The sequence below is a fragment of the Chinchilla lanigera genome, unplaced genomic scaffold (genome assembly GCF_000276665.1).
Source record: "Chinchilla lanigera isolate Chin_1 unplaced genomic scaffold, ChiLan1.0 scaffold00136, whole genome shotgun sequence".
Taxonomy (NCBI): Eukaryota; Metazoa; Chordata; class Mammalia; order Rodentia; family Chinchillidae; genus Chinchilla; species Chinchilla lanigera.
In genome coordinates this window covers 3494798-3505315 of record NW_004955537.1, presented here as the reverse complement: position 1 = coordinate 3505315, position 10518 = coordinate 3494798, and the positions used below count along the sequence as shown (strand labels likewise).

Sequence of the window (10518 nt, the reverse complement as noted above, 5' to 3'; positions counted from 1 at the left end):
CGTCCCCGCGGTCCCCGCCTCCAGCACGCCCGCACGCGCCGCGCGCACTCCCTTGCCTGCCCCTGCCGGCGACCGACCGATAGAGGCCCAGCCAGGCAGCGGCACAGAGGCCGGGAGCCTGGGAGGGGCTCAGCGGGTGGGTCAGGGTTCTCCAAGAGCTTGGCTAAGAGATCAGACCCAAAAGAGGGTGAGGACTAGCCAACCCCCTTACTGAGGAGTGGGCCCTGGGCCTTGAGGTTGTGCCGACTCGGCAGGGAGCTAGGGATTTGCAGGGAGGTAGGGATTTGTCAACTCTAATAGGAGCATGATTGGAGATCGTCCTCTCAAGGGTGAAGCGTGTGCAGGAGAGCCTGGGATGCAGCAGGGTGCGGGTTGGTTGGGACTATTAAGTGTGGGCTAAGGGTGGCTGGGGCTTTTAAGGGAAAAGGCGTTTGGAAAAGATTTGGAGACAATCAGAAATGGGATAGGAGTGGGCACAACTTGATAGGGCCTTGGGATTGAGAACCACAGCCTTGGTCTCTGGGAGATGGGTCCTACGGCTGGATCGTGGCCTGGAAGCAGAGGCAGAAGGGCTCCAAGCCCCAGGCACGGGGGATGATGATGCCTAAGAGTAGAGCCAGGTAGCAGCTGCCAGTCAGTATGGGTCCAGTGGACTTGGAGGACGTGTGGCTAGGAGGGCCCCAGGCACAAAGCTACTTCTGCCAGAGATTCCCTTGTTCCCTTCAACAAAGATGGTAGAGACTTAAAAGCACTCAACACTCAGACCTCCTAACCGAGGACCAAGCTCTGTCCAGAGCAGAAGTGTGTACAGACAGGAAGTTGGCAAGGGCTGGGCATGAAGTTGAGGCACAAAGCTCTGTACCCTTCCTCAGTGAAAGGTGGCGCAAACGAGCAACGGAAGCTGCACTTACTCCGACAAATACCACGTTTATTTCACAAACACTGGGAGGGTGGGTTGGAGTAGAGGTGGGGGACATAGGTGCACAGCCGCAGTCACCATCAGCAGCCCATTCCCCACCCTGAGGATTCAGCCCAGACTGTAGTGCCTCCAAGTCAACAGTGAGAGGTGAGTGCAGGAAGGCCCTGAACACCAAGCTCCCGAAAGGCTAAGGGGCACAGCTCCAGCTGTCCCAGGAAAACCAGCAATAAATAAGGGCGGGGCACGGCCCCACCCACACATATCATCTAGTCACCCATCTTCACTCTGGAGGTCTGAAAAAGAAGAAGGGGAGAAATCAGGCAGGGACAGAGGAATAGATAAAGACAGTGACCATGACAAAATGAAACCCTACAACCCCATGGCTGAACAGACATCACAACAGATGAGCAGACCAGGACAGACAGACAAACAGAGACCACTGAGTTAGGCTGTGGAAGAGATGGAGAGAAATGGCATAAGGACTATGCCAGACAACAAGAGCCAACCCAGTCCAGAACCCTCCATCACATTATAACAGATCCTCAGGTTGATCTTTAGCTGCAAACCCACATACCATCAGGTAGCTAAGACACACAATTCAGACATGCTATCCTACTGATCAGCACGTCACAGACAGAGATACATGTAGGCCTTGAGAGACACAAACATATCAAGATAGATAGACATAGTTAAAATCTTAAACCAGTACAGACCACAAAGGCATATCTGTATTTCCAGAAACAGCTGGCACAAAGAGGGTAACAGATAAAATGACAAACAAAACAGAGAACTAAATGAGAGATGTATACATACAAAGTGACAAGAAAAAAACCGACAAAAACAAATCGAAAACCTTAAGGAAGAAACCCAGAGATGGGAATGAGGTGGGGGAAACTTTTCAGGGTTTCTACAGTTATGGGTAGAGAAGGAGAGCAGTTAGGCTCCTCTGGACAGTGGGTAAGAATGGGCTGAAATCAAGAACACAGAGGCTCCCCAGGGGGACCCAGCACCTGAAGGATTGCGACGATGACGCCAAAGAGGCCGATGGCACTGCCAAAAATTTCCACGATGAGAATCTTTACAAAGAGGCTGGGGTTCTGAGCATCAGCCAGGGCAGCCCCACTGCCCACGATGCCCACGCAGACTCCACAGAAGAGGTTAGACAGACCCACTGTGAGTCCAGCCCCAAACATGGAGTAGCCTGGGAACAGACAGGAGCTCAATGAGGCTAAGCCAGGAACAGGGGGTGATGAGACAAGAGCTCAACAGGGTCTAATGGGCACCATCCCAACCCAACTCTGCAAAGCAGGCCAAAGTAGCTGAGAGAATATCAAAATGAGAAGTCCAAGCTGGGAGGGGAGGTGTGAAGCCCCCATTTTCACATTCACACACATACCCACCTACCTGCATGGTAGTTTCGATGGCCAATGGCATGGGGGTCAGTGGCACTGAAAGGCTAAGGGAGGCAAAAGTAATGAGAAGCTACTCATTATGCACCTGCCTCTCCTCCCCCAATCCCTCAGCAAGGTGTAGACACAATGGAATGGATGCCTGCCTGCACCCAGGTTTTCCTTACCTCAGCCATGTTGCTAATCACAATTGCCATGATGATGCCGTAGATGGCCACAGCCTCACAGAAAATGATGCTAGTAGGGACAATGGTAGAGATAGGAGTAGGGGGGTGGAAAAAAGAGGTGAGAAAAAAACCAACCTTCCTCCCCAAAGTCCCCAGCAGCCTTTCCTCAACTCAGATCTCACCCTACCAGAAGGCTGGTTAGAAGCAGTATGTCATCAGACACAGGCAGTCCCCTCTACACCTGGTTTTTGTTTGTGTGTGTGTGTGTGTGTGTGTGTGTGTGTTTGTTTGAGACAGGGTCTGGCTCTGTAGTTGAGGCTGGCCTCAAACTCATGGAGATTCTTTTGCCCTCCCAGTGCTGGGATTATAGGCATGAGCCACCACACCCACCTTTACAACAGGGTTTGGCACATACACTTACCTGACCAGGTTCTTTGTCTTGATTCTGGGGGCCTTCACACCTCCACCAATGATGGAGGAGCCTGTAATATAGATGCCCCTGGTGGAAGTAAAAGGAATCGATAAGCAGAGCCCAAGCTGTCACTGCACCCGGGATGACTAAAAACCCAGTGATACCACCTGCCGTGACTCAGTCTTGCCCCTCCGTCCCACTATCCCAACACTCACCAGGCCGCCCCAACCACAGACAGAGAGATTGCTAGGCCAATGCCCAGGTTTGACCACATGAAGGGGGAAGTCTCAGTCAGGAACCTGGTGTGGAAACAGTGGAAAAAAGAAATTCAGCTTTGCCCAGAAAGGGGGCACGAAACCCTTGGCCTCCCACCCTCCCTAGCCCCACCAGTTTGAGATGCTGCAACAAGAGACTCCGTATCTCTCAAATGTCCATGTCCTAGACAGCAGCTCCCAGCGGAGCCCTTTCTTACCATGCCACATCAAAGCGGAAGCCCAAGTCAAAAATGGTGTAGCAAATTCCTGCAGCAGTGAGAAACAAAGTTACATGGGCTGCTCTACAGCGAGAAGCTCCTCAGCCTAGAGAAGTACTGCCCAGCTCGCGGCCACCTACACCCAAGTCAAGGGACAGTCCTCGGGCTGCCCCCAGCGCGCTCCGGCTTGCATTTTCTGTCACTCTCAGTAACGCCGCTCCCTCAATGACACCATGACCCAAGCCCCTCCAAGAGCACGCCCCCGCGCGCCTAAATATCCTGGAGAAAAGAACACAGGGCGCAGGCGCTCCTGCCAGGACCCGCCGGATCCTGCCGGCCCCGTCCAAGCCGCTGTTTACCCAACGAGCCGTGGATGGGGAAGAGCGAAAGCGACGGGAAAGGGGAACCGGGGCTGCCGGCTCGTGACCCACGCAGGCCAGCGGAGAGCAGAAAGGGACGACAGCAGGGAGATGCGGGAGGGCGCTAAAGGAAGAAGGGGGCTAGTGCTGGCGTCGCGGTCCCCACCTGCCGCCGCCCGCGCCCCTCCTCAAGCACCTGGAGCCCTGGCCTCTTCGGTCGGAATCGGAGGCCCCAAGAGACGCGGAGCAAGCCCGAGCCCGGGCAGAGGCCCGCGCTGGGGCCGGGTACTCCTGGTGGTTCCTTTCCCCGCGAGGCTCTACGGCGGCCAGCTCGGGGCCCGAAGCTGCTCCTGCCCGCCCGCCCGCCCGCCCGCCGGGCCCGGCCTCACCCACGACGAGCGTGCAGGCCCAGAAGGCCACGAAGACCCCGGAGTACAGCAGCGCGAGCCCCGTCATGGCGGCGGCGACGGCGGGGATCGGGTCGGCGGGGTACAGCTAAACCGCGTCCCTGCGTCCACCGCCCCGCAACCTGTCCACCCGCCCCGCAGTGTCACCTGATGCTCCCACGTGACGCTCCAGCCCCACGTGACCCCGCGCCGGGCCCTGCGCTGCGCCGCAGCTAGCCACGCGGAGCATTGTGGTAGTTGTAGTCGCGCCTCAGGGAGGTTCCGGACCTCTCGGGTCTGGGCGCTCAGTGCGTCTTGCTTCTGTCCCCCTCCGCCGTCTCCTTCCCAAGCCTGTCTTCGGCCTCTAATCACAGCTGATCCCTCTGCCTTCTCCCTGGCAACCGGGGAGGTGCCGGACTGCTTCCTCTGCCCGAAGCAGGCCTGTTCGTGCGTCCACCGCCTGGCCACCACCTCTTGGTCCTCTGAGGTCATCCTTCCAAGACGCCTTTCCTAACATCAGGGGCACGGTGGCGGGCGCGCTCCGGGCTCCCACGATGCTCACTGGTGAGCCTTGTAGAACGGTAAGGTCACATCACTGTCCTGATTAAATGCCCTGGTGGTTCTCGTTTCACTCAGGAAAAAAGACAAAAGTCCTACGATGGCATCCGTTATTTGCCACCACCCAAGGGAACCCTCCGCTCTTCTCCCTCCGGCAGCACTGTTCTTACTATTACTCGAACACGCCAGGCACACTCCCGCCTCACTGCCCTTACATGTTTCCTCTGCTTCTCTGGCTAACTCCCCTCCAGTCTTTGCTCACCTTCTTCAAAGGACTTCTTGCCCATTCTGCTTAATACTGTAACCTCTCATCACGAGTCTGTATGGGATCCAGCTGCCACGGTGCCTTCCCTCTTCAGAGGGCACTGTCTCACTGTGTGGCCATTGTATATTTAACTGTCTTTTTCCCAACTTGACTGATACAACAGGAATCTACTTAAATACAATTCATGTCTGAGTATTTCATGAATAAAAAGAAACAGAAGGTGAAAAAGCATTGGTTTATTTGAATTTCTGTATCTTGAGAGACAAGTCTGACTCACTGTAGACCAGCACTATCCAACAGAACTTTTTACAGTGCTGGAAATGTCCTATAGCTGTCTTCTCATGCACCTATACATGAAACCAGTGTGACTGTGAAACTGAGCTTTTAATAATTAATTTAAAAAAATTTTTTTTGGTACCATGAATCAACTCAGGACCTCATGCTTGCCAGGCAGATGCTGTGCCACTGAGTTATATTCCCGGCCCATTAATTTAAATTTAAATATGTGTCTAGTGGCTACTGTCCTGGACAGTACAGGTCTAGATCAGTGATTTTCAACTAGAACCAGTTATGCCCCCACAGGGGACATTTGCCAATGTCTGAAGACATTTCTGGTTGTCATAACTGGAAGAGGGTATTTCTGATGTCTAGCGGGCAGAGGCCAGGGTTACTGCTAAACATCCTGCCATACACAGGTCTGCCTCCACTACAAAGAATTATCTAATCCAAAATGTCAGCAGTGCTGACATTGAGAAACCTGGTCTGGATGATCTAGCCCCTGCCCTTTAATAAGAGCAAACCCTCAACTGCAGATTAGAACCTTGGATTGACCACTGGTCCCGGGCTGCTCCAGGGACAGACGGACCCAGAAGGCCTCAAGAAAGTCCTTAAACTCTTTCCTCCATCAGTCAGGCAATAGAGATGTACTAGGCCAGTATGTGGTGGGCCTGGTGCCAGTGCCAGGACAGGACAGGCATGGATCTGATCTTCAGTGAGGCACTGCCTGGCTTGCCCTTTCCATCCAGGCTCCTTCAAGGGTCCTGGTGGGATGCTAAGTCAATGCTGGGAGCACGAAAGTTTCTAGCAACGACTCCTAAGTCCCTCTGTGTCTCTGGCCCCACAAAGTATCAGCTGCTTCCCTCATCTTCATAGGCAATAGCAATCCCTCGTCTTCCACTCACAGCTTCTGTCACCGGCGTCTGACCCAGACGGGGTTCCAGTCCCTTCCAGCTCCGGGAACTAAGGAATGAGGCTGTAGAGGGAGAGAGGGGAGCTCAGGCTAAGGGAGTTTAGGCTGGACCTAAAGAAAGATTTCAGCAGGGGTAAACACTTCCATACTTACCCGCAGGGCTGCTCTCAGCAAGTTCCAGCTGGGGCCGTGGGGTCAGGGCAGAGCATCCAGGAACATTCAGAGGCCTCCAGGCAAGTGGGGGTCGGAGCTCCCCAGAAATGAGCGACACATCTGGGGCATCCCACAGCTCTGACTCGGGCGGTGGGAGGGGCACATGGAAGGGGGACCCTGGAAGGGAGGGAGAGAGGAAATCCATACTGGTCCCCCAACTTCCAAGTTTCCAGCTGCCCAAGTTTCCAGCTAAAGCAATCCCCTACCACTCACCAGGCAACAAGTCCGCATAGTGTGTAAGGTAGGGAGCCAGGCCTGGAGGCGGCCAGGCAGGGTTGCAGGCAGCTTCCAACTCACATGGCGTCAGTACAGGCCGGAAGAAGCTACCAGAAGGCTTTGGGGCTAGGGCACCCAGAGGACAGGCCAACAACACAAAGACATCTATCTCAGGAAAGTTGGCAAGTTTAGCAGGGGTGGGCTGCCCCAGAGCCAACACATAGCTACGTTTGCCAGCAGCCTGAGACAGATTCCGTAAGTGTGCCAGGGCCTCACAGTGTCGGGCCACACCCAATGTGCCCACCAACAGCCCTACCACATGGGCATCTCTGGCCCTCTCTACCAAATACCATCTTCGTGCCCTTAGCCGTCCAGCCCGGACACCCTCATCCTGGGTCTGTCCTGTGTCTGGGCAGCAGGAAAAGAAGGGCTTCCCTGGTGCCCACCCCAAGAGCAGCCGGCTCAGGTCTGGGTCAAGGTCAGAGTCAGGACTAGCCTTACAACTCCCCACATAGAAGGCACCATATTCTTCCAGACACCTCCCTGGGGCCAGGGGGAAGTGACGCCCAAAACGCTCCAGGGGCTTGGGCTCTGGACTGGAGGACCCTAATGGTAGGGGAAGAGCTGGGCTGGAGACAAGCAGGTCCTGGTATTTAGGGTGCAGGAGAGTGGCCAAGGCCTCTAGAAGAGAAGAAGGTGGTGTCAGGGTTGGGGTATGGCAGAACAAGAGCTTCCTCATCTCCTGGAGACTAAATGTAACCCAAAAGCAAAGACCTGGGCCAAGAGCTCTACGGGAGTATACTAAAATGGAGAATTAAGCCATGTCGCCATAGGCCCACCCTTCCTTCTTACACAGGCACAACCTCTTACCCAGGGCATGGGCACACGCTGGTTCACTCAGCAGCACTACAGGTGCTGTAGGGTCTGGATTCTGCACTTCAAAGGCTTTGGCGCAGAGCTCCAAAGCCACAGAACGTTGGCCAAGGATGAAGGCGATGGGCAGTGGGCGGGCTGGGGGACTTAAGCAGGCGGTGCCGAAGTGAACAAGGGCCTCAGCTCCAGCGTGCTCAGCGCCCAGAACATCCACACAGCAGCTGCAGAAAAGATACCATGAGTGGCAGGGGTTCCCACCTGAAGATGAATTGCTGTCATCCATAGGAAATACCTCCAGAGAAGAAAATGGTGACATGAAAGAAGATCTTGTCTCTAACCAGTGCGAGCACCAGGAGGGAAGTTACCATCATCACCGAGAAACACAAACACTAGAGGCAGAACTTGTTACAGCAGGGAAACCCCATGAGGCCTGGCTCTCCAGGTCTCGCCCACTTAAACCCGAGATCACACCTGCCATAGGCCGTGTCCCCTAAAATGAACATCTTCGACCCTGTAATCTCCTCCAGTCGTGCAGCGACGGCCCCTGCATCTCCCAGGAGCTGGTCAGGGAACTGCAAGGCCACCTATAAGCATAAACCATGAAGTCAGAAAGAGCTTCATGCCCCCTACTCCCACCGAGGGCCTCTTTAACAGGAAAGTCTTCCGGGAGCCTCCACTCAACCCCAAGGCCTCTGGTCCCGGGAGAGCATTACGTCCCAAGGGACGAGGGGCAGATGGTCCAAGCTCCGCGGACAGACTCCGACTCCCCTACTCCCCTGTGTTCACGAAATCCTCTAAGATGCCTATGTTCCGGGCGACCCATCTCAAGAAGTGAATCACCACTCCCTAAGTCTGGCCTCACCCGCTGACACCCTAGGTCACGGACAAATCCAACGACTCGCTCCAGCTCGTACACTTGGTCGAGGTCAGCGAGGGGAGTGAGCAGTCCCGGGACGCCCGCCTCCCGCTGCAGGACTGTCTCCACCGGGCTGCTGAACGTAGACTCCATGAGGCTTGGGAGGCGGGGCGCAGCAGAGGCTCCCTCGTCCAGCTCAGGGGCGCGCGCCTCTGAAGCAGCCCTCCAATGGCTCAGAATGGTTTTGTAGGGCGGCCGGTGAACCCCTCCTTTCGCTCCAACCCCTCCAAACCCCAGTAACAGCACAACACATGGGCCGATCCACGGAGATTACTTCCGGGTTTGAGACGTGACTGATTGCTACTCTACCAATCCTAAATCAGCACCGCTCCTGCGCCCCAATCCCCGCCTCCACGACCCGCAGAAACCAATGACCGGGCGCGTACGGGGTCAGTCGGAAGTTCCGTGGAGAAAGGCGCTAAGCCCTATGGGAGTTGTAGATCTTCTGGTCTCCGCTCCGGCTGGGCTCTCTGGGGCTCAGCCCCTTCGCTGTCTGCCCTCAGGAGCTGACTCACTAAACCACTACTCCAGCGTGAGTAGCTCCTATCCGCCCATCACGCTGAACATTTTATATGTATTGGATAATTTTAGACCCAATGCAGACCGTCTTTTCTTTTTTTTTTTTTTTTTTTTTCTTTTTTGTCTTTTTGAGAAGTGGTCAAGCTAAGGAGTTTACGCTGGCCTTGAACTCACTTTGTAGCCCAGGCTGGCTCGAACTCGCAACGATCCTCCTGCCTCAACCTCCCGAGTGCTGGGATTACAGGCGTGCGCCACCACGCCTAGCTCAGATCATCTTGATATTTTTTTTTTTTTTTTTGGTACCGGAAATCGAACTCAGGGCCTTGTGCTTGCCACTGTCTTGATTTTAACAGCATGTTTGGCCACTTGCTACGGAGTACTGTAGCTCAGGAATGTATACCCTGTTGCCTTATCTGCAGAATGGGAGCTTTAATAATAATATGCTTTAATAGGATTGTGGCAAGACTCAAATTATTTATTAAACTTTACAAAGTTTTTTACATGTTCCGTTTGTTCTTGTCTTCCCAGCAGTCTCAGTCTGGTGAACACTGAACCTTTACTATTTGTCAGGCACCACGTTAGTCTTTTGAATAAGAATTACCTCATTTTAAGACAAAGAAACTGAGGTATGAAGAGACTAACCAGCTGTCTAATAAGACGTAGTAGGCCAGTGGCACAATCAGTATCAAAAAGGCTAAACCCTCAATCTCCTACTTTATATATACATTTGTTGTGGGGAGGGCTCAGAGGAGGAAGACACTCAGACTCCATGTGGTAGGAAAAAAGGACTAAAATATGTGAAACATCTCCACATATGGCAAAAGTGAGAAATGGTGAGTGAGACTGGGACTGAGGACTAGAAGGGGGACAGTATGGCTTTCATGGGATGGGGGCGACAGGGGACTAACGTCAGCTGGCATGGAAGGTTGAATGAGGAAGAATGCAAGACCCGGATTCATGCAGAGGTTGGGAAAAGAACAGGGAAGACATGAGTGTGGGCATAACCAGTTCCCCCATCAAATCTCAAGGATGGGAGTACAGAGAGCTCAGTCTTGCCCTTTAGATTTTATGGACCATTACTCAGGATAGGGTCCCTGAGAGGCACTCTAGGTGAAATTATAACTAAGGAGACAGAAAAGAAAACAACCCTGCTAAAGGAGGAAAACAAGAGCAGGCCGGGTGCTGTCCCTGGTACTGACTGAGCTTTGATCCTTTGTCAGGGAGGTCCGTAGAAATGGTGACAGATATACAGGAAACAAGGTCTTGCCTTCCTCCTCCTCCATGGGCTGCAATGCCTTCTGTCCCATCCCTCACCTCTCTCCCACAGGTACTTTCTATAGCCTCCCTCAACCATGTGCATGTTTGGGTGCTTCAAAACCCCACATCAGACACCCTTCCTGGAACATGAAGCCCCACTCCATTTCTTCCCTCCCAACTGGATCCAGCTCAACACCCCATCCTGTGGTTAGGATGCCTGCTATTCCCATCAAAACCAAACCGCCTCCATGCAGCCTCTCCACCCCACTTCTAATTTAGCATGGTAGCTCTGGAGTATACAGCCTTTGTTTAGAACAGAGCGAGGGACGAATATTCAACATTGTTGATTAAACATAAACATGAATGCACACTGAGACTAATTTAACAG

The 10518-nt window shown here is 53.7% G+C and overlaps 2 protein-coding genes across 3 annotated transcripts; both read right to left on the bottom strand.

The window, feature by feature from the left end:
- Positions 1–907: 907 nt before the first annotated feature.
- Positions 908–4305, bottom strand: Atp6v0b (ATPase, H+ transporting, lysosomal 21kDa, V0 subunit b). Its single transcript, XM_005410694.2, has 8 exons — positions 4128–4305; positions 3380–3428; positions 3123–3206; positions 2917–2994; positions 2496–2565; positions 2324–2375; positions 1930–2120; positions 908–1212 (listed from the first exon to the last, which is right to left on the bottom strand). Exons 1-8 carry the CDS (start codon positions 4192–4194, stop codon positions 1186–1188), a joined length of 618 nt encoding a protein of 205 aa, XP_005410751.1. The 5' UTR covers positions 4195–4305; the 3' UTR covers positions 908–1185.
- An 863-nt stretch (positions 4306–5168) lies between these two features.
- On the bottom strand, positions 5169–8628 carry Dph2 (DPH2 homolog). 2 transcript variants are annotated; one of them, XM_005410691.1, is made up of 6 exons: positions 8301–8628; positions 7910–8022; positions 7436–7659; positions 6563–7246; positions 6290–6466; positions 5169–6199 (listed from the first exon to the last, which is right to left on the bottom strand). In XM_005410691.1, the coding sequence occupies exons 1-6, from the start codon at positions 8445–8447 to the stop codon at positions 6075–6077; spliced, it is 1470 nt and encodes a 489-aa protein (XP_005410748.1). In that variant the 5' UTR covers positions 8448–8628; the 3' UTR covers positions 5169–6074. The 2 variants fall into 2 exon arrangements, with proteins under 2 accessions (XP_005410748.1, XP_013363266.1); XM_013507812.1 differs by having other exon boundaries at positions 8353–8445.
- Between the last annotated feature and the right edge of the window lie 1890 nt (positions 8629–10518).

What these genes read in the sequence shown, in the direction of transcription:
- Atp6v0b (XM_005410694.2), bottom strand. Translation starts at nt 4,194, where the DNA reads ATGACGGGGCTCGCGCTGCTGTACTCCGGGGTCTTCGTGGCCTTCTGG. An exon ending in TTCCGCTTTGATGTGGCATG is followed by an intron (nt 3,207 to 3,379) that starts GTAAGAAAGGGC and finishes TTTCCACACCAG; the next exon opens with GTTCCTGACTGAGACTTCCC. An exon ending in CCATCGAAACTACCATGCAG is followed by an intron (nt 2,121 to 2,323) that starts GTAGGTGGGTAT and finishes GTCTGTTCCCAG; the next exon opens with GCTACTCCATGTTTGGGGCT.
- Dph2 (XM_005410691.1), bottom strand. Translation starts at nt 8,447, where the DNA reads ATGGAGTCTACGTTCAGCAGCCCGGTGGAGACAGTCCTGCAGCGGGAG. An exon ending in GGGGACACGGCCTATGGCAG is followed by an intron (nt 7,660 to 7,909) that starts GTGTGATCTCGG and finishes TCTTTTCTGCAG; the next exon opens with CTGCTGTGTGGATGTTCTGG. An exon ending in CTATGCGGACTTGTTGCCTG is followed by an intron (nt 6,467 to 6,562) that starts GTGAGTGGTAGG and finishes CCTCCCTTCCAG; the next exon opens with GGTCCCCCTTCCATGTGCCC.